We start from the raw sequence: 24,303 nt of genomic DNA on the forward strand, positions 1-24,303 counted from the left end.
CTTCCCTTTTGATCTCGTCTCCCCTCCCCCTTTTTAATGCAGCTTAAAATTTATTTATATTTAGCTTTTCTCATCTCTGATGAAAGGCTGTTGACCTAAAGTATCAATTCTGTTTTCCTCTCTACATAAGCATTGCAGAATGTTATGTTTTAAATAATTAAAGTGATCGCTGCCCCTGGTATGATAAGATGGACTCTTGACCTCAATCTACCTCTTGTGACCTTGCATCTAAACCAAAACCAAGAAAACAAAATTAATTGTCATTTCTTCTTGGTTTATGCTAGCTTTTGAAACCACTCAGAAATTGTAACAGAGTAGACTTCATAGATGAATCTTCCATTATAAAGTTTTTTCCCTTAAGATTACAACATTCTTTACTTCATTACAACTCATTAACAGTTTTCCTCATTGTAAGTAATTGTAGAAGTTGAAAACACTTAAAAAATTATAGAAACACAGACCGTTTCACCTCAGGCACAGCAGAAAACATGGCTGTTTTCTTTTTATACACAGCAAACCTTTAATGAGGATATACATCTTTATACTGTCATGCAAAAGTATTCATATGACTTTGACTAATCACCAATTTATGAAAATTATTGTTAGATATAGCCTAACAGTCTATGTGCAAAATGCACTGTCACTCTAGGTCACCAACATTAAACACAACACAGAGTAAGAATGATGGCAACATTGATAGTAGACTGTGGAACTTCTACATTTCAAAGGGAACTTTAAAATAAATCTGTATGGGTAGCCAACATAATGTTGATAACTGTTACAGGTCAAAGCTTATTGCTGGATATTGTATTAACAAAATGAGTTAACCTCATAAAATTGTTGGCATGCAATACCATATATATATATAACACTATGCTAAATTATACTTTTGATATATAATGGAATGGAATTCCCATTACTTTTAATGGAATTTCCTTCATGGCACAAGTATAGAATTGTCGTTCTTCCTCACATTGCAAAGTAGAATTTGTGGCTGAAACCTGAAGAACATAGCAGTGAAATTCAAATAAGATGGATAAGTGTTAATAAGATCAACAAAGAAAATTAACCAATGCCAATTTACAGCAATGCAATTTACTAAATAGATCCATGGTTTCCTGATCAGATTAAATGTCATTTAGTATAATAAAATTGTACAACTATAATTTGAATTAACTACACAGGCAAAATAATTTCTGGAACCAAAACCAATAGCTGAGAGACAGTAATATATTCAAAAGATTAATTACTCAACAATGAAATGACAATACTGAATTTAAAAGGTTCAATTCTATTCACATAAAGAATATTCCAGAAAGGACGGTAGGATTAACTCAAACATCAATTCTCAAATAATTACAAAACCTGCTACAGGTATTATATTAGTCTTCAGGATGCCAGCAGTTAACCTTTATAAAAGAAATTAATTCTGCTGTAAAGGAAATTCAGCATTCTAGAAATGAAAATCATGACAACATGAACTCAGGAACAAATTCCATTGGGACAATGAGCAGTGTACATAAAAACATAAACTTGCAACCAACGGGAAGTCATCTCACCCAAAGTGCACAGGCAGTCCACCGTAAGGCTTCCTCAAGTCACTTAAGTCAAGTGGATCTACGTTGCAGGATGATTTTTTTAATGTGTGCTGATGTTAAGTTGATATTGACAATAAACATCAAGTATATGAACCAGTTTTAACACCTAATCCTCTGGATGAAGTACATGATTAGAAATATTGCAGTATCAAATCAGTGAACTGTCGGACGTATACTGGAATAGTAAGATCAGGTATTTCCCAGTTGTCACTTTCCATGTAGTTTATGCAGCAATTAATACTGAACATTCAAAATTAATATATCAGAGCAACAGAAACTATTTAAAGTGCAAATCCTGTGTCAGTTACCTACAAAATATTCTGCAGAAAAGTACACGACTACAGTGGCAAGACCAGGAACAGAAGCAGTGACAGATGTACTCCCTGCTGAGCATGATGTGATCAGGTAGGGCTTGTCTGCTATACACCTGACATAATACATAGTATCTAATACTCCACCAAATGTCAAAGATAAGCCATCAATGTAACTGATACACTGCCAGAACAGAAACTCTAAGTGTATTGTCAATAATTCAGTAGAAGCTATATAAAAAAAATCCAATATTCTAAATGGCTTACCTTAATCATGAAACAACAAGCTTTCTAATGGGGAATGCAATTACGGACTGTCAGCTACAGACAAAAATTGCCTGAGCTTATTACATTATTTCACTTAACAGTCAGTTAAAAAATCCAAATATTATCAAGTGACATTGCTTCAAATTCAGAGATCATGAACAAACCATGTATATTTATAATATTAAAAATAAATCAGTTAGGAAACACTTCAAGTCTTTGTTATTAAACAAGAGTAACACCATAATGAACAAAGTTAAAACTATTCTAGCAGATTACAGCTTGAATGTGCATCCCCCCTTCTTATTCTGGCTTCTTCACCTTTTACTCCAGTCCCGATGAATGGTCTCGTCCCGAAATGTCGACTGGAAATTTCCATAGATACTGCCTGACCTGCTGAAATTCTCCAGCATCTTTTCATCATCAGTGGGGACGGGAGAAGTTCCGGAGGATTGGAGGGTTGTGGATGTTGTTCCTTTATCCAAGAAAGGGAGTAGAGATAGCCCAGGAAATTATAGACCAGTGAGTCTTACCTCAGTGGTTGGCAAGTTGATGGAGAAGATCCTGAGAGACAGGATTTATGTACATTTGGAGAGGTATAATATGATTAGGAATAGTCAGCATGGATTTGTCAAAAGCAGGTTATGCTTTACAAGCCTGATTGAATTTTTTTGAGGATGTGACTAAACACATTGATGAATGAAGAGCAGTAGGTGTAGTGTATATGGATTTCAGCAAGGCATTTGATAAGGTACCACATGCAAGGCTTATTGAGAAAGTAAGGAGGCATGGGATCCACGAGGACATTGCTTTGTGGATCCAGAACTGGCTTGCTCACAGAGAGCAAAGAGTGATTGTAGACGGGTCATATTCTGCATGGAGGTCGGTCACCAGTGGAGTGCCTCAGGGATCTGTTCTGGGACCCTTACTCTTTGTGATTTTTATAAGTGACCTGGATGAGGAAGTAGAGGTAAACACGAGGAATTCTGCAGATGCTGGAAATTCAAGCAAAACACATCAGGGTTGCTGGTGGGTGCGGCGGGCTGGGCGGCATCTCTGGGAGGAGGTGCAGTCGACGTTTCGGGCCGAGACCCTTCGTCGGCTGTGCCTCTTCCTAGAGGTGCTGCCTGGCCTGCTGTGTTCACTGGCAACTTTGATGTGTGTTGAGGAAGTGGAGGAATGGGTTAGTAAGTTTGCTGATGACACAAAGGTTGGAGGTGTTGTGGATAGTGTGGAGGGCTGTCAGAGGTTACAGCAGGACATTGATAGGTTACAAAACTGGGCTGAGAAGTGGCAGATGGAGTTCAACCCAGATAAGTGTGAAGTGGTTCATTTTGGTGGTCAAATATGATGACAGAATATAGTATTAATGGTAAGACTCTTGGCAGTGTGGAGGATCAGAGGGATCTTGGGGTCCGAGTCCATAGGACGCTCAAAGCAGCTGCGCAGGTTGACTCTGTGGTTAAGAAGGCATACGGTGTATTGGCCTTCATCAATCGTGGAATTGAATTTAGGAGCCGAGAGGTAATGTTGCAGCTATATAGGACCCTGGTCAGACCCCACTTGGAGTACTTTGCTCAGTTCTGATCGTCTCACTACAGGAAGGATATGGAAACCATAGAAAGGGTGCAGAGGAGATTTACAAGGGTGTTGCCTGGATTGGGGAGCATGCCTTATGAGAATATGTTGAGTGAACTTGGCCTTTTCTCCTTGGAGCAACAGAGGATGAGAGGTGACCTGATAGATGATGAGAGGTATTGATCGTGTGGATAGTCAGAGGCTTTTTCCCAGGGCTGAAATGGTTGCCACAAGAGAACATAGGTTTAAGGTGCTGGGGAGTAGGTACAGAGGAGATGTCAGGGGTAAGTTTTTTACTCAGAGAGTGGTGAGGGCGTGGAATGGGCTGCCGCAACGGTAGTGGAGGTGGATACAATAGGGTCTTTTAAGAGACTTTTGGATAGGTACATGGAGCTTAGAAAAATAGAGGGCTATGGGTAAGCCTAGTATTTCAAAGGTAGGGACATGTTCAGCACAATTTTGTGGGCCAAAGGGCCTGTATTGTGCTGTAAGTTTTGTATGTTTGTATGTATGTATAAATTTCTAAAGCAGTGCTACTGTCATTAACTTAAAACATGTAGAATTTCTCGTCTCACTGAGGAATATTATACAATGGTGGTATGGTAATACAATAGTACTATGCAATGGCATGATGATTTCTCCAGATTGTACACAATTATGTTCAATCATTCCCAGGTATCCCAAAATATCTGGCAGAATCTAATGTTAATATTTATATGCACTCTAAGCAATTTTGAACACATAAATAAACTCAGTGGGAATGAAGACTAATATTTAATTGGTATGGCTTTCAATAATAATCAAATTATGTCAGTGGGTGTAGCACTTTCTAGAAATGTGAAGGAAACGTCTGAAACAACAATTAAATTACTATGTACATTAGAACTGCCAAAACCTGTGTTGCAGTCTTATCTTGGTACATCACTCAAGGAAATAAAAATAACAACAACTGCAGATGCTGAAGTTCTGAGAGAAAAAGAGAAAATGCTTGGGGCACTTGTAGAAAGAGTAGCAATATTAATGTTGTAAATTGAAGACATATTATTAAATTCTCTGTTGAAATAGCTTTTGACCTGAAATTCTTACATCAGTTACCTGCATTAAATTCAGCAAAACAGGACACTAATACAGTCCAGGAACAGGAAAGGAAGTTCTGATGTAGGGTCCATGACTTGAAACTTAAACTATTTTACTTTATGCAGCTGCTGTCTCACCTTCAGAGTTATTTGAACTTTTTTTTTACGCTCTGTCCGCCGGAGAAAGCAGGATCTCCCAGTGGCCACACATTTTAATTCCACGTCCCATTCCCATTCTGATATGTCAATCCACGGCCTCCTCTATTGTCAAGATGAAGCCACACTCAGGTTGGAGGAACAACACCTTATATTCCGTCTGGGTAACCTCCAACCTGATGGCATGAACACTGACTTCTCTAACTTCCGTTAATGCCCCACCTCCCCTTTGTACCCCAACTGTTATTTATTTTTTATTATTATTAATAATTTTTTTTCTCTCTCTCCTTTTTCTCCCTCTGTCCCTCTCATTATACTCCTTGCCCATCCTCTGGGCTTCCACCCTCCCCCTTTCTTTCTCCCTAGGCCTCCCATCCATCCCATGATCCTCTCATATCCCTTTTGCCAATCACCTGTCCAGCTCCTGGCTCCATCCCTTCCCCCTCCTGTCTTCTCCTATCATTTCAGATCTCCCCTTCCCCCTCCCACTTTCAAATCTCTTACTAGCTCTTCTTTCATTTAGTCCTGACGAAGGGTCTCGGCCCGAAACATTGACTGTACCTCTTCCTAGAGATGCTGCCTGGCCTGCTGCATTCACCAGCAATTTTTATGTGTGTTGCTTGAAATTCCAGCATCTGCAGATTTCCTCGTGTTCAACTTTTTTGAGTTTAGTAAAGCACTCTTCCTCTCGTTCTTGATATTTATCGCTTATCTATCTATTTATTTATTTATTTTCTTTTTTCCATTTGCATTTGCATAGTTTGTTGTCTTTTGCACATTGGCTGCTTGTCTGTCTTATTAAATGCCGTGTTTCATTGATTCTATTATGTATCTTGGATTTACTGTTTATGCCCGTAAGAAAACAAATCACAGGAGTGTAGATGGTGACATATACAGTATTTATATCGATAATAAATTTAACTTGCACTTTGAATTTTGAATAGTTAAAATTTTTCAAATACTGATTGCTACTTCACACTTAACTAATCTAAACTACTAAACAAGTTTAAGATAACAATGTTTTAACCTAAGTCTCAAACTTAGTATTCCTTGTCATGCTGAAACTTTCTGGCCAGGCAAGATCCTTCTACAAGCAGTGTTGAAGACTCAGTTTTCACATGTGAGTCATGGTTCATTTAGAAACCTGTTCTAGTAAACATATGGTAAAACATTATGAGTTTTACAATTTTCACATTAGCTTTAGGATATAAACGTTTTTTTAAAAAAATTTAAATTTCAGCACATAATGAAATCAAATTAGATCAGTGCTTTCTCAGATATGTTTCAAGATCTAGATTGGTGAAGTAGTATTTAAATTAATCAAAGAAAAGGTCTCTATAAATCCAGTTTGAAATTCATGAATCATTTACTTCACCCTCATCTGAACCAAGGAGCACTGTAACTATTTTTGGCCCTCATGTCACTATCAATTCTTGGTACTGAATTTGGTAATATACATGGTGAACATTCACACAAAATTGTGTCAAAAGTCAAAGTTTAAATTCTCTGAAAATATGTTAATTTTAATGATTACTGTCCATAGCAATACAATTTATTGATATTTATTGCTAATCTGATTTTCAAAATTATTTGCAACAAATGACACATGCAATTCAGCAATCAACAGGGTAACAAATAAGATATTCACACAGAAATAATTTTGGATTCCTTTCCCCACAAAATAACACTCTATTAACCAGTAACTTATTCAACAACTAGAAAAACCAATCCCAAATTTTCTAAACTTTACATTTATAATACAACACTTGTTTACAATATGTCAATTTCATCAATATATCTCCCTTACTCTGCTCAATTATTTTTGCTTTGTAGAAGACTTCACTTACTACGTAAGGTAATTGTCATCCGACTAACCCTCCGATTATGGTCCTTCTGAGCTTGTTGAACTGACGTTTTCTGTGATAAGCTTTGTCTTTGATTTTCAATATTAACAGAACGTTTCTTTTTGAACAAGTTTGTTTCTTTCATTCTGATCACTTCTTATTTAGAGTCATAAAACATGTACTACTGAAGTTGAGTCCACAAGGAACTAACTACACTGGAAGCATAAGATTAAGCATAGGCAGGAAAATCCCATGTTTAGCAGACTCCTTCTCAACTCCTCTACTTAGAGGAAAATGGCTCAGAATGGCTTCATTACAGCTAAGGATCATAAAGCTGTTTGGATATTTTAGAACAGCATCCTTCCAATCAAATTGTCAGTGACGAGAGAAGCTGACATCAATCCTTATGAGCCATATATGTATTATACAGGGCAGTTTGCAGATGGTAAGAAACTGGAGAAGGGGCTTACAAGTCAGGTCCTGTTCAAGAAGCATCAACGTCACATGTCACTTGTCAGGCTAAAATGTGGCAGAGTTCAAAAGTCAAACACTTAAATAAAGAAAATGTATGACAAATTCTTGGGTGAAAGAGAATTTAAATGTGCGTGTAGAAAAATAGACAAGAAATAATGTCATAAAGCAGCACATCCAGGACAAAGGCAACTTATTTAAACTTTTGATACATAATGCAGAACCTGTAAATATTAGGTCATTCTTACTCAAAAGAGAACATTACACCCATGCTGCTGTCAGTTATGCACTGCTGGTATTTTATGGCAAAGCTAGTTCAACAGTATGTGTATACTGAGGGTGGAATGCTTCCTTGGAACTTTACAGTTGACAATTGTTAATTCCTGCAACAGTACAGTGATGGATAAATGGGATGGTATAAGTTACAGCATGGCTAACAGAGTTTTGGAAAGTATCGAGTTCATACTCAAAATGCGTCCCAATTGCCACTTCATTACTTGACCTGCCTTGTTCCCTAAGAGGACATCCAATATTGCTCCTTCCCAAGTAGGTTCCTCTATATATTGTGAGGAAAATGTCTTGGACATACTGCAAAAGTTCCACCGTTTGTGCTCTGGGTGGCCCGGTCGATACTGAGAAAATTGAAATCTCCCACCATCACTATCCTACTCTTCTCATGCAGTTTCTTGACATATCTGCTCCTCAAGTTCCCACTGACTATTAAGCAGGGATCTATATTATAGCCCTACCAAAGAGACCATCCCCTTCTTATTTCTGAGTTCTAGCCAAATGGCCCTGTTAGATGATCCCACAAGAATATTGCCTCGAAACACTGCTCTAATGTTCTCCTGTGTCAAACAAAATAACACCCTCTGTACTCTTTAACATGAGATTGTGAAAATGCAGGAAATATTGAACAACACACACAAAATGAGTTCCACCAGCACTCTGTGTGTGTGTTACCCCCTCTACTCTTACCTGTTCCTCTGACACACCTAAAGCATCGATATGCCAGAACATTGAGTTATCAGTCCTGTCATCCTCTGAGCCACATTTGTGTTATGGCCAGAATATCCCAGTCCATAGAGACAATCCATGCCCTCAGTTCATCTACTTTCCTCTTAAGCTACATGCATTGAAAGAAATGCAATTTAAAGCAGTACTCCTAACTGCCCTTTTGACTATAATCATGGCCCTGTCTTCTCATTGACTTTGCTCTCTCGAGTCCCACCACTTTGCCAATCTAACTTAATCCCTTCCTGGTGGCAAAAGCAAATTTCCTCCCTTGGATATAGGTTATCCTCCAGTTTAAATGCAACACATTCCTCTTGCACAGGTCACCTCTACACCAGAAGAGATCCCAATGATCTAAGAACCTGAACCTCTGTCCTCTGCAGATACTTTAATGGTTAGATTACCTGTGTTCCAATCACATAGAATCTAATTAGTGACTTTAATCATTTTGGTACTGTGCCAGGAGCAGAAATATGGTCGAAGGACCCCTTATAAGGTGATTTGAGTAACGATGTGGCACTGATTTTGTGACTCAACCACACATTCAAACACCTGGGAGTAAAAAAGAAAGTTGGAGGTAGGATTGAGCAGAACAATTAAACAAAAACTTTTGACAGTGATAAGGAAGATTCTAAGGATAAATGGCTTTATTTAAGAAGGGAGAATGTTTCACATGCAGGCCAGCAAAGAAAGATAATCAATGAGAGTGATCTGGAAGTCAGATTCATGGACCACACAATTCCTTTAGGAAAGAAAATATATTTGTAAGATGATCAAGTGAAAACAAAATAAAACTGAAAATACTTTGCATCTTTTAATGTCTTTTAAGGGGTTGCACATTCACTGTTTAACCATCAGATGGCAGTGAATCACGACTATCAAAGGAACAGGGAAGAGTTATTAATAGAATGGGCAGAACTTCAATAGCTTGTATGGGATTAACTACTCATCATCCCTAGCTAGCTGGTTTACTTAACCACTGAAGCTGAAAAATCTGAAGTACAAACAAGACAGCATTAGCATGAAGTGATATATTATTAATTTTTTTGTTTGAAGTAATCTTTTTATTTGCACTCTTCAGTTACAGTTTAACAATTTACTATAATAGAATATACTGTACCTTCTCCATCGACTCTGAATATTGGAACATGCTTGGTTTCTTTCCAGATAAGAATTGAAATCTATTTTTCCTTTATAATTGATGAGAGTAGGCTGAGCATTGTAACAATGACCTTGCCCCATCTTCATGCATGCATTTTCTACATGTATGTCCAAAAATGCATATTTTGAAAATAAACAGCCTGTAATTGACTGTGATCCTGCTGCATTGACAAAAGTCCTAAACTTCACAGCTAGGGAATGCCTCAGGAAGTACAGAAAATTGTGAGCTAACAATTATGCTTACAGCTAAGCATTGACAAAATATTTTAATTTCAGTGAACGAATATCTTTCACCTATCATTATATGCTCCTATTTTAAGATGATGAGTTGTTACTTCATAATGCTAAAATGTGTCTTAATGTCAGCTATTTGAAACTTTGATTAATTTATTTAATTGCTTACTGTTAACAACCCTAATCAAATTCTAAATTAAAATGAAGATATATTTTGGAATATATCTCAATTTGTTTCTATATGATATTCAGAGTGTAGATTGATGAAGAAAATAAATCATTAGTAAGGTATTACAGTAGTTCTTTTAATGGCACTTAGCGTTGTGAAGTCCCAAAAGAGTCATTGTGTATTTAAACTAGACTTGGATAAAGCCATAGGAGCAAAGCATTCTTTACTTGTCAGATCTTCAAACAAAAACATGGATCTTGGTCTTAAATCTTAGCACAATGTTTTAGCTTAAGATGTTCTGAGATGACTGGTCCACAATTGTTCCCTTCCTTTTTGAGGAAACACTAAATTTGAACTCAACTTTTCTCTTGTAGCTGTGAAGTATTTTCCAACTTTCAAAAAAATGTTTAAAAACTTAACTCATTTTCCTTATTAGGTAAAATACTCCACCTTTCATGTTAAGAGCTATGTTTGAGGCAATTTGTTTCTACCTGTGACAAAATTTCTAACAAAAACTAAGTGTAAAACTGAAAGCTTTGAGAAGCAAAAGGAATCTTTACTCTCATATAAACATTTCACTTGATATAACATAGTTTGAAGTAATCCACTTTCGATATAAATATCATCTCGTAGACTGTTATTCGAGATAATGCTGCATATGGTCTTACTCAAGACATTGTGCAAATATTACTGTCATATTTTTTGAGGAAATATGCCCTACTTCATACTTTGAAGATCCACCATGTAACTGATTTTTTTAAATTTAAAAAGTGGTTAGCCACTGGGTGCGGGGTGGTGGAATTGAATCTTGAGTTTATGTTAAAAATTGATGCACACAAACAAGTGTACGCACACAGAAAATTGTGCCAATTGAATCTTCGCATCTACTCATATTAATTGAAGTTGTAGGAACAGCATTAGTAAACTGGAAGCTAGCATTCGATGATTTTAACAGAATTTACAATTGCAGTAATAAAAACCTTGTGAAATAAGGAGAACCAAATCAGCAAAACAAATATACCTACTTTCAAAATTCTATGCAACTCAATGATTCTAAAAAAACAAATTTCATCAGCAATGATTTATTTCCCAGAACAATTAGTCCTATCACAACCCAACCAGTTCAAAAGATTGCTTAAGTTCGGAGAAGAAATAATGCCCATTACAAATTGGACTTAGTAATTTAAACAACTGTTCATCCTCCAAAATCAAATTAATTGCCATCATAATTTACAGTTAACTATGGCTTTTACAAACCTTTGAGAATGCTCTCAAATTCCTTTTTTTTTAACATAAGGACACTCAGACATTTAAGATCATTTGGAATATATTTTCTCATGTGTTAATGAGGAAATGGCACCCCAATGGTTCTGTATTTTTGAATTACTGTAAATTATTCTACTCACTCATAAATTAAGCCGTTTCAAATAATCAAGCTGCACTCAGCAATCTTAATTGTATCAAGGATTTTTTTTTACAATGAGTTAGTGAGTTAATAAAATTTAAAAAATTGTTTAAGATGCTACCCTAATTGCTTTGGCTCATGACTCATCTGATATTTGCTGAGATGCAAATACTTGTCTCACCAAGCACACTTCTGGCTACAATGTGTGTACAGATATCCAAATGTACCCAGAGTGTGAATCTTTAATGTTCTCCTTTCAATAATTCCAATGTTAAATGCACAGCTTTTACTGAATGCACGCAGCAACCAGAGACAAAGTTGAAAGCACACATGCTGAGGTAGCTAAAAATAGCCAGGGTTTTAAAGCTTCTGTAAGATCTGCAGTTTATACACAACAACAACAGTAGATGGCACTCAAAGCAATGTGTATGTCTTTGTGAAACAGAGCAAATAGTACATACCTCCATCTTGTGAGCTCAGCACATTCAAAGCATATGCCATTGCATTTGAAAAGGCTGTGGCTTCTTCCTTGCTTGCAAAATTCAACCCGTATACCTGGCGGGCATCACGCCATTGGTGGAATGTAGGTGTAGCTTGATTATATTTCAGTCCCTTGACGATAGAATAATTTATGACAACCTACAAACAAATACAAATTATATCTTACGAACTGCATTTGTCTTGGGATTGTAAATATGAATCTTTATTTAATTAAAATAACTGTAATAGTGAAAATTAGCACAAGTTGTAAGTTCAGCATTTGATATTCTGAAATACATTCACTCAATAGAATGGGCCAAATTACAATCATTGCAGCTGGTAGTTCCTAGTTTAGCTGCTCTTACACAAGTCCTGGACTTATGAAGGTCCACTGTAAGTCTGGAACATGCTGAGCTATTGTTGCTGGTACATACAGTAGGCTGATACTGTTTTGTGAGATGGGAGAATCTTTTCTTGGTGGGATTTATCAGTATTAAATAGAGAATCTGGCACTCAAATCATTTGTGACTGATATTGAATAACTCATTCAGTGCAATGAAGATTTTTAGCCCGGAGATTAGGAGAAAATGGTTTTATTAATTTACTTAGTTACTTTATTTTGTGTTTTAATTGTTTTTGGTCTTGCTGGATTTTATTATTTATAGTCATTTCAAATGCTTTCAAATAAATGGAGCATTGGAGACCATTAAAAATTCTGAAACAGCCTCACAAGTTTTGCTCCCAGATTTGCCTCCTCTTGTCAAAGGCAGCCAGGGTTTTGCAGATTTGGGAGGGTAGACTCAGCAGTTCATCACCAAGATCTACAGGCCCCGGAGACCACACTATATGTTGCTAAATGCCACACAGTTATAATGTTCAACCCACTGCATCAGGCCCAGGTAAATTGGAACAAGCTAGATCCAGCATAATTCCAAGGCAGCATAGAGTGCATTGCACTAAAGCATGCTTTACACTAGAGCCTAAGGTTGATTTTTTCAGCAATTCTTTCCGGACAATTGCTGAGACAATCTGCAGCACCCTTAACATCTTCTGGAAAATAAGTCCGGTCAAGAATACCATCTGCTTTGTCAAAGAGGGGGAAAGACCAACAGAACACCAGAAAGCAACTGGGTTGCTCTTCACTGCACAGGACTGGAAGCTAAAAGCAGACCTGGGAGAACAGCTGCAGTTTCCTCCCCACATCACAGAGACTACATTGCGGCCCAACATTGTGTTGTAGTCCGACTCATTGAAGCACGTTCTTACGCTTGAGCTTACCGTGCCGTGGGAAGAACGCACGGAGGAGGCCTACGAGCGGAAAAGAGCCAAGTATGAAGACCTGAAGAACAACTGCTAAAGAAGAGGCCGGAGAGCAAGGTGTTGGCCTGTGGAGGTCGGGTGTCGTGGCTTTGCAGGCCAGTCGCTCTGCAAAGTATACACTGCACTTGGAATCACGGGAGAGAGAAGAAGGAGAGCCATTTCTACCACCAGAGATGTAGCAGAGAAAGTGTCAAGATGGCTCTGGATAAAGAGGGCAGATCCGTGGGTCACTGCTAGGGCGCAGGCCGGGGTCTGTTCAACCCTGGTTGGGTTGCCTGGGCGAGGGTGTATGATGTTGAAAGACCCGAAATACCTGACGACCCCAGGTAACATCACTGATGATGTGCCCTAGCTTAGCATCATGCAGATGTTTCTATAAGAAGAAGAAGTATGAATACTGACGGGACTGAAGAGATAACTCATTGCCCTTCAATATTGTTGCAAATCTCTATATCTCTAAGACAGGATTTAATTAATATTTAATGTATTATTGGAAAGGCAGAACTTCTGAACACAAAGAACAACCTCAGGACAACACTGCACAATTAACTAAGATTTTTATTCCCAAGTCATCTGAAAGGCAATTGAACCCATAATTTTTACTCTGAAGCAAGAATGCTATAAATTATGACTCACACAAGAACGAGACTTACAGATGCATACTCACATTTTTATACATATATAGCATTAGAAGTAATGTTAAGAGTAACAGAATGCATGTTTATCATATAATACCATATTCAAAAAATCAAAAAGAATGTCAAGGTTATTAAAATAAAAATAATTCCATGATGAATACCCGTGATATTGTACATCCATTCATTAACAACTATAGAGGAGTATTAACTTGGTTGTTGTGTTGTGCATAATAATATATTTCATCAAGGAAATACCCAGGATAGAGGAATTGAGTGCTTCCAAACATGCCATCACATGACCTACAGTGTGCAAGGTTTAGGAGAAGCCAGTGATGAGGGAAAAGGATTATGGATCTTGAGGGATGTCTGGCTGAAGTCAGATATTAGCAAGTGATGTGTCAGAGCCCTACAATTGGCACATGGTGGGAGGGTGAAACTGGCACTGGGATTGGTTACTGTAGTCTAGGCATTGGGAAAGAGTTGCTACCTTAAGAATCACTACCTTAGCAGTCTAAGAATCACTACCTTAAATTGGAGGAGACCAAAGGAAAGTGGAGCAGGAAAGACACAGAGATACTCAGGGTGGACCTATTTAAATTGAGCAGCTCTAGATCAAGCAAGGCAATTAAAGCTTGGTTGGTCAGAATTTGTCCAATAGTAAGTGCATTTCATAACCCTGTGACCTAATTTTTCCCAGTGATGCTCTGATTTTGTACGTATTGCCTATAACTGGGATAAACCAGGTCAGGGATAAGTCTCTCTTGAACAAGTGGATAGGCCTGTAGGCAATAAGCAATACATGAAAAAGATAGGGTTTGATGTAGCACCAACATAATTATGGTCCACATAAAATTATGGATTTTATATGCTTAGCAGTGAAAAGTGGCTGCCCTACAGACCTCACCAAACTTCATCTTTCCAGGCCTGTTCCCATGAGTACTGTTGGCAGTGTTCCTCACTGTACGTTTGGAAAGTCGACAAGTCAAAAGTAAATAATATTGATGGTTGTCAAAGTTCCCTGAGAGAGTTCCATTAAGAATATTCATGAAATTGTAACACTTTCAATTCCATGATGGAATAATACTTCCCAAAGATTTTCTGCTAAATTAGTTCCTTATTTCAACAGCAGTGCAGAAATGTTATTAAAACAAAATTAATTAAAAGTAGAACTGCATATTTAAATATGATTAAATAACACAGCTGAACAATCAGAAGATAGTTTTCTAAGCATAGAGTGCAGGCTATATTTGAAGAAAGAACAAACTTATGATTAGTTTGAAAATGATTAGCAATCTGACAACAATGCTGGGAATTAAGGTATTTTCAACTTAGTTTCTTGAATTTGATCTCTTCAATACATAACACTCTCCTGTGGAAATTTACAAATTTGTGCTCAACAAAAAAGTTAACTATGAAATAATTGTATTATTGGTCATACAGTCTGTTACTAAAAACAAATCAATGAAAAAAGAAATATTGTGGCAGCAATGGACCAAATAAAATGAAAATAAGGTAGAAATTGGCAGCAATATTAATAAAACATGGTCCACTAATGACTCCTCTATTGCTGGATTTTTCTGCTAACCTCAGAGATCAGGTTAGCCACGAGTATTTACTGCAAGTCCCGGGAATCCTTCAGTTATTTTAAATATAAATGCTTCCACCACACCTCTATTTCCTTCTGTCAGATCTACAGTATCTCCATCATATCTACTCCGATGGAGGACTTGCCAAGATGATCTTTCTTTTTACTTAACTCTAGCCTTCCCTCTACTATAGATAACATGGCTCTATAGATCACACCTCAACTATGTCTTGCACCTATGCTTTCACCTGATCTCCTTCCAGCCCAAGTAAGGATAGCATTCTCCTTAATATTGTACCAGCTTCTACATTCACCAAGTCTTACTTTAAAATTTAGATCCCACAGTCATAAAAATTAGAACAGTACAACACAGTACATGTGTTGTGCCAATGCTTTAATCTATTCCTAGATCAATCTAACCCTTCCCTCCAACATAGCCCTTTGTTTTTCTTTTATCCATGTGCCCATCTAAGAGTCTCTTAAATGTCCCTAATGTGTCTGCCTCTACCACCACCTCTGAGAGCACATTCCATGCACCTACCATTCTACGTGTAGAAAACCTACCTCTGATATCCCCCCATACATTCCTCCAAATTCCTGACAGTTATACCACTTCACATTAGCTATTTCTGCCCTGAGAAAATGTCTCTGGCTGTCCATTCTATCTATGCCTCTTATCAACATGCACAACTCTATCAGGTCACCGTTTATCCTCCTTTGCTCCAAAGAGAAAACCCTAACTCATTCAACCTATCCTCATAAGACATGCTCTCCAGGCAGAACCCTGGTAATTTTCCTCTACACCTTCTTTAAAGCTTCACCATCCTTCATATAATAAGGCAACCAGAACTGAACACGATATTGCAAGTGTGGTCTGACCAGAGTTTTATAGAGCTGCAACATACCTCACGGCTCTTGAATACAATCCCCTGACTAATACAGACCAGCACACTATACACTTTCTTAACCAACTTGTGCGGCAACTTTCAGTTATCTATGGACGTGGACCCCAAGATCCCCCTGTTCCTTCACACTGTTGAATCCTGCCATTAACTTGTACTCTGCCTTTAAGTTTGACATTCCAAAGTGAATCACTTCACACTTTTCTGGATTGAACTCCATCTACCACTTCTTAGCCAAGTTCTGTCTACTATCAATGTCCCTCTTATACCTACAATAACCTTCTACACTATCCATAACACCACCAACCTTCATATCATCTGCAAACTTAATAACCCACCTTTCCCCTTTCTCATCCAGGTTGCTTATTAAAATCTCAAAGAGCAGGGGTCCTGCAGAACACCACTGGTCACTAACCTCCATGCAGAATGTGCTCTGTTACCATCCTCTGCCTTTTGTGGGCAAGGCAATTCTGAATCTATGCAGCCAAGTCTCCCTGGATCCCATGCCTCCTTACTTTTTGAATGGGTCTACCATAGGGAACTGGTCAAGTGCCTTAACAAAATCCATATACACCAAATTCACTGCTCTGCCATCATTGATATGTTTTGTCACTTCCTCAAAAGAACTCAGTGAGGCTCGTGAGACATGATCTGTCCCCCCATAAAGCTACGTTGGCTGTTTCTAATCAAACTATGCTTCCCCAAATGCTTATAAATCTTGTCTCTAAGAATCCGCATTTTTCAGGCTAGTGTGGATAGGTTCAGCAGATTTTCTTCCTGAGAGAGCATGCTATAGATGATATGTTATGACAATGTGGTAATTTCACAGTCATTACTACTGATAACAATGTATTCATCCTATAAATTTGGCTTTTAACTCAAATCTCTGGATAAATGGGCATGCCTCCTGATAACTATTCCTGTAATAGAATCATTGTGGTACTATAACCAACAAAGGAGTTCCATTAAGTAAAAATAGTTTTGCTTCTTCTCTGAACATTTTTAAAAAATACACTGCATGGGTGATTTAATATGCCTTTTATATCATAGCTTATTATATTAATTATCCATGGAAATCTGATAATCTAATAGCAAAAGTGCTTAAGTATATTCACAGTATGACATGCTATCAACCAATCAACAACACAGCTATTCGTAGAATTCATGCAAATAGCGGCCAGCAATCTAGCAGCTTTTTCAGTGTTAAAATATTTTATGCTCTCAATTTCTGCTTCTTTAGATGATGCTTTCACGACTTACCAATGCTACAGGTCAAAATGGGATCCATCTGAAGTGCTGTTCATAGCCAATTCCCAATTGCAGCCTTTTCCAAAAGTTTATATTTTTAAATAATCCTGAATGATTTCCTGTACTCCCTGAGGCTGCTTACACTGTAGAATTGTGCAAGTATCCCACTCATATTTACACAACCAATAACAGAATTAGTTGTTTCCATTTGTGTTAAATGCAAATACTAATGCACCATCAATTTGTTTAAAGGTTTTTAATATACAATTATTTGTCACTTATGACATAGATTATGTTTGTCACGGTCAACATTACCGTAAAAAGATTTCTCCTTGGGTAAATATAAATATAGAACACATACATTCTATGTGCAACAGACAGAGCATCAACGAGGGCAAAGTGTAAAATAAAAGCATTTATTTTTGCCTCAGGTGGATGTGTATTGGATATCCATTATGTTTCATTAATCATGTTCAGCTATAAAATAGTTATGGGTAAAGGAATGGTAATCCAGAAGGCTAATTGTTTAAGAGAAAAACTAGGAAAAAGAAGAAATAATTCAAGAACAAGTAACACACACAAAATGCTGGAGGAACTCAGCATGCCATGCAGCACCTATAGAAAAGAGTAAACAATCAACTTTTTGGGCTCAGACCCTTCATCAGTACTCACAAACACCTAAATGTCAACTGTTTACTCTTTTCCATAGATGCTGCCCAGCCTGCCAAGTTCCTCCAGCATTTTGTGTGTGTGCTGCTTTGAATTTCCAATATTGTTATACAAAAAGAAAGTGAAACTCTGGAGGAAAGAAGTTGCTTTTATTGCAATTTTGGAGATGTATTTCTGAGGACTGCCTCAATACTGTGTAGGATGTCCTTTCATCTTATCAAGCATGGTAAATGACATAGCTAGGAAAAGAGATATGGTCCTGAAGAGTGAATGTAGGGAGTCAGGAAGGAAGCTAAAAAGCAGAGCCTCTAGTAACCTTTGTATTGTTACCTGTGCCATGTACCAGTGAGGGTAAGTATTGGAAGGTGTGACAGACAGATAAATGCGAGGATGAAAAGATAGTGCAGGGAATAAGATTACAGATTTGTGGATCAATGGGATCTTTTCTGGGGAAAGTGCGACTCGTATAAAAGTGATAGGTTACACCTGAACTCGAGAGGAACCAATGTCCTTGCAAGCAGGTTTGCTAGTGGGGTGTGGTGTAGCATTGCTAATCAGGGATAGTATCACAGATTTGCAAAATGGCAGGATATCATGGAGAGATTTTCTTCTGAGTCAGTCTGGATGGAAGTCAAAAACAGGAAGGGAGCAATCACTATTGAGAATATTGTAAAAAAAAGAATTTAGATCAGCTTTATTCATCACACGTCTATCAAAATATCAAAACATACAATGAATTGTACGGAAGTATTGCCATGCTTCTCGTGCTTTCATAGCATGCACAGGACTTATAACCTGTGTATCTTTTGGAATATACGTGGGAAGAAACTGGAGCAGCCGGATCAGAGTCAGGTTTATCATCACCAACATGTGTCGTGAAATTTGTTAACTTAGTGGCAGCAGTACAATGCAATACATAATATAGAAAATAAATAAATGAATTACAGTAAGTATATATATTTATATTATATAGTTAAATTTTAAATATTGCAGAAATAGAAATAATAAAAAAAAGTGAGGTAGTGTTCATGGGTTCAATGTCCATTTAGAAATTTGACGGCAGAGGGGAAGAAGCTGATCCTGAATCGTTGAGAATGCGCCTTCAGGCTTTTGTACCTCCTTCCTGATGGTGACAATGAGAAGAGGGCATGTCCTGGGTGATGGGCATCCTTAATAATGGACACCACCTTTCTGAGGCACCGCTCCTTGAAGATGTCTTGAATACCTAGGAGGCTAGTAACCATGATAGAACTGACTAATTTTACAACCTTACATAATTTTACATCACACAAACCAATCTTCCGTCCTTGGACTCACTTTACAGCGCATGCTGTCGGAGCAGTGCTGCCAAGATAATCAAGGACGCGACCCACCCAGCCAACACACTTTTCGTCCCTCTTCCCTCTGGGAGAAGGCTCAGGAGCTTGAAGGCTGTAACGGCCAGATTTGGAAACAGCTTCTTTCCAACTGTGATAAGACTGCTGACGGATCCTGACTCGGATCTGGGCCGTATCCTCCAAATATCCAGACCTGCTTATTGTTTTTTTTTTGCACTACCTTACTTCCCATTTTTCTATTTTCTATTTATGATTTCTAATTTAAATTTTTAATATTTATTATCGATTTGTAATTCAGGGAGTGGGAAGCGCAGAATCAAATATCGCTGTGATGATTGTACGTTTTAGTATCAATTGTTTGGCGACAATAAAGTATAACTTTCTGTAGCTTCTTTTGATCCTGTGTAGTAGCCGCCCCCCCCACCGCCCCCCATACCAGACAGTGTCAGAATTCTCTCCATGGTACATCTGTAGAAGTTTTCAAGTCAGAGGGAAAATACACAAACTTCTTACGGACAATGGTGGGGATTCAAATCCTGACTGCTGCTGCTCTAAGACAGTATGCTAACTGCTACACTACCGTGACACCTGCTCTACAGATCCCTGCACCACCCAGCAGCAACACAGAACACTGAGGATTAGACTAGGAGGCAGTGCAAAATAGTAAAAGTGTAAAAATAACAGGGTTGTTGTGAGGTTTTGGGAAGATTTGTCTCATGGTTGTTCGGGGGTAGAACATTCAGTCAAGAGGAGACAGGAATCATACTTCACATTTAGAATGCAGAAAATCAGACACTAGAGAGTTACAAGGTATCCAAGAAAAAGCTTAAGAACTTAGGAGAGCTAGAAGGGGAGATGAGAAGGCCTTGGTGAGTAGGATTATGGAAAATGCCAAGATGTTCTATATGTATGCAAAGAACAGGAGGGTGACTACAGTGAGATCAGGGCTGAGGTCAGAGATAACACGTGCTGGGGGCAGAGGAAGTAGGAGAGGTACTTAATGAATACTTTGCTTCTGTGTTCACCAGGGAGAGGGACATTAATGAATGTGAGATCAGATGACCTCAAATTCATTGAGGTCTCTGTGGGACTCCCAAACCCCATGCATTATGAACATATGAACCTGCCCAACAGAGGAACTAATGGGCTATTGCAGAACAGCCTCTATATTTTACTGAGGAATTGACTGATCTGAATGAACAGCCTGAAATTGAGCACTGTTCTGAAATACAAGCCTCCAGCAGTTCTATGAAACGCTTGCAATTTTTAAAGCAAGATGCAATGACTAGCTGCCGATCCCATCGGTTGAACAGTCAGCTGCCACTGCAATTGAAGGACACTGTGTTTTTACACTGTTTTTGTGATTGTATTTTGTTTTTGAGGTGAAAAACATATAAGAGCTATGACCTCACTATAATATCAATGCAATATTCAGTGCATCATATGAGTAGGTTTGCTTACTCAGAGTGTTCTCGGAGTAGATCTCTGTGAAAGTACATGAAAAGCTCATCTCCCTGAGGTTAATATAGTTAATTTACCTTACTTAAAATTAAAGCTGTTCTTTCTTTGTAACTAACCTCAGCATGCTTACTATTACAGAGAAAACAGTTCAGGTAAATATAAAGAAATCATTCTAAGTGATTACTCTGGGACACATCAAAGTTCCTCCCAAGAAACACACACAAAAAAGCTGGAAGAACTCAACAGGTTAGGCAGCATCTATGCAAATGAATAAGCAGTCAATGTTTCATGCTGAGACCATTTTTTCAGGACTTGAAAAGTTTCAATTAATTTGAGTCAAGTGCAAGCAGACTGGACTAGGTTAGGATTTGTCCATAAGACCATAAGACGTAGGAGCACAACTAGGTCATTCAGCTCACTGAATTTGCTCTCATTCAATCATGGCTAATTTATTCTCCCTTTGAATCCCATTCTCTTGTCTTCTCCCTGTAATCTCGAATGCCCTAACTGATCAAGGTACTATCAACATCCACTTCAAATATACCCAATGACTGGCTGCATCATAGCTTGATATGGAGAATCTAACCCACAAGATCATAAGAGGCTGCAGTTCTATCACGGGTTCAACCCTCCTTTCTGCCATCAGGGGCTTTTCGAGAGGTGTTGTCCCAAGGTGGCATCATCCATCCTTAAGAACTCCCCATTATATAGGGGTATACCCTCGTCACCTGACTACCATGGCAGTGGGGGGTGGTAGTATAGGTGCTGAAAGACCCACATTCAATGTTTTAAGATTATTCTCCTCTACCATCAGATTTCAGAAGGGTTTGTGAACCTATGATGATACCTCATTATTCATCTTTTACACTATTTATTTTTGTAACAGAGTAATTTTTACGTTCTGCTCCATACTGCTGTCGCAAAATATTGAATTCTAAATTCATTGAATGCACAGACAGCTTTTTAAGTCCTCCCTCTTGGGTAACTGTTGGATATTTGTACGGCTGGATTGTTACATACCAATTTAATTAAATACTCTAATCTGTTTTTGCTAGCTATTGATCCAGAGACATTTGTGCCAGGGTCAAAGAGTTCTACAGCAGGAAACCTTATCCACACTGAATGTATGAGGAGCGTTTGATGGCTCTGGGCCTGTACTCACAGGAATTTAGAAAAAAGGGCAGTCCTTTTGAACCTACTGAATATTGAAAGGTCTAGATAAAGTGGATGTTGAGAGGATGTTTCCAATAAGGAAGTTGAGGATCCCGTTCAGGTGGAGTTAAAGAAGCCCGGGTTTTGAAGCTTGTTGATTAGTACTGAGGGGATGATGGTGTTGAATGCTAAACTGTAATTCATAAACAGCAATCTGGAATATATGTTGCTGCAGTCTAGGTGGTCTGAAGTGTGGTGGAGAACTAGTGAGATTGTGTCTACTGTAGATTTGTTGTGGTGAATCCAGATCCTTGCGTAGGCAGGAGTTAACTCTAGCCATTACCAACTTCTCAAAGCACTTCATCACAGTAGATATGAGTAATAGTCGTTGAAGCTGCTTACCCTGTTCTTCTTGGGCAGTGGTATGATTGATGCTCTTTGAAGCAGATGGGAACCTCAAACTGCAGCACAGAGAGATTGAAGATGTCCTTGAATGTTCCAGTTAGTTGGTTGGCACAGGTTTTCAGTGTCCTACTAAGTACACCATTGGGACCTGTTGCTTTCTGAAGCTTTACCCTCTTAATGGATGTTCTGATGTTAATTTCCAAGACAGAGATTACAGGGTCAGCAGAAGCTGTGGGGATTCACACAGGGGTATGTTATTCTCTCTTACAAAGCATGCAAAAAAAAAGGCATTGAGCTCATCAAAGAGTGAAGCATCACGGTGGCTGTTTGCGCTGTTAGGTTTTGCCTTATAGAAAATCATGGCATACAGTCTTCTGCAGCTGTCATGCATCCATTTGTGTCTCTAACTTCACATGGAATTGTCTTTTTGCCCTCACAATGGCCTTCTGTAGGATGTACCAGGACTTTTTGTAGAGTTCTGGATTGCCGGTCTTGAACACTACAGATATAGCCCTCAGCAGACTGCACATCTCCCATTTTACACAAATCTTCCAATATGGGTATGCCTGGTAGCTTCTTGAAGGCACACATGCATCCATGCAGGTCTTGATGAAGCTGATAATGTCTGCGGCTTATCCCTTCAGATCCACAGTCGAATCTCTGAATATGGTCTGGTCCACCAATTCAGTCCACCACTTCTCTGCCTCCCGTGGCCATACCTTTGCTGTCCTCACCATTGGTGCTCGGGTCCTCAGTCTCAGCCTATATGCAGGGAGTAGAAGTTCATTCAGGTGATTGGACTTGACAAGGTGCAGTTGCGGGATGGCATGGTAGGCATTCTTGATGGTGGTGTAACAGTGATCAAATGTGTTGTGCCTTCTGGTTCCATAAGTAACATGTTGGTGGTAGTCTGTCAGAGACTTCTTTAAGCTAGCCTAGTTGAAGACCCCCGAAGGCATCAGGGGCACATTGTCTTATGACTGCCTATCACAGAGCTTAGCTTCTTCAGTACTAACGATGTCAGCCAGGGGTGGAATGTACACCACTACTAGGGTAACACTGGAGAACTTCCACTGTAGGCTGAGCAGACGGCACTTGACTGTCAAATGTTCCAGGTTGGAGGAGGAGGACAGAGACAGAACTGCCACATCTATGCTCAATGATGATGAATTATGAAGCAAATACTGCCTCCTATATCTTTACCCGATGCTGCCTTTCTGTTCAGGTAGTGAAAGGTGAAGCCCTCAGGCTGGACTGCAGTGTCGGGAATGCTAGGGTGTGCCATGTTTCTATGAAGCAGAATACATAACAGTCCCTGATGTCCCTCTGGCACTGCAGTCTTGCTCTGAGATCTTCCATGTTACAGTTAATTGCTTAACTGTTCCTCAAGGTTTGTGTGTCAGCTATTCTTTCCACTCACCTGGCTGAGAAGTACTTAATTAGCACTCCATAAATTCACTACTAACCTGGAGAATGCAGCCCAAACTCATTCAGTGATGCACCCATCTAATTTCTCCATCAGAGGGAACAGGGTCTGCTGTGTATATGATAAAGGATGCACTGGCAACAATTTGCAAAGGTTCTTTGGCATCTCCTTTAAATTCACAACTGCTGTACAGCTTAAGCAGACTGTAGAGATAAATCAATGTTGCTAAATGTTTGCCCATCACTCATTTCCTTCCTTCTTTATTCAACACTGTGAGCGAGCTTTGGGACATTTGAACGTTTGGCTCAACATTTTCCTACGCATATTTCCCCAAAGCAAACTGTAGTTTTCCCAGTCACAGAACCATGCATTAGAAGTGGTATGTTCTCAGTTCCCCAA

At 38.6% G+C, this 24,303-nt stretch overlaps 1 protein-coding gene across 1 annotated transcript in view; it reads right to left on the bottom strand.

Moving 5' to 3' along the window:
* The window catches only part of LOC134346088 (ena/VASP-like protein), a 264,678-nt gene that overhangs the window by 68,730 nt on the left and 171,645 nt on the right, over positions 1-24,303 (bottom strand). Inside the window, exon 4 of the mRNA XM_063047396.1 lies at positions 11,743-11,920. Within this exon, the coding sequence (XP_062903466.1) occupies positions 11,743-11,920 (178 nt within the window). The remainder of the gene's footprint in view (positions 1-11,742; positions 11,921-24,303) is intronic.

Source organism: Mobula hypostoma, chromosome 1 (assembly GCF_963921235.1).
Source record: "Mobula hypostoma chromosome 1, sMobHyp1.1, whole genome shotgun sequence".
Lineage (NCBI taxonomy): Eukaryota > Metazoa > Chordata > Chondrichthyes > Myliobatiformes > Myliobatidae > Mobula > Mobula hypostoma.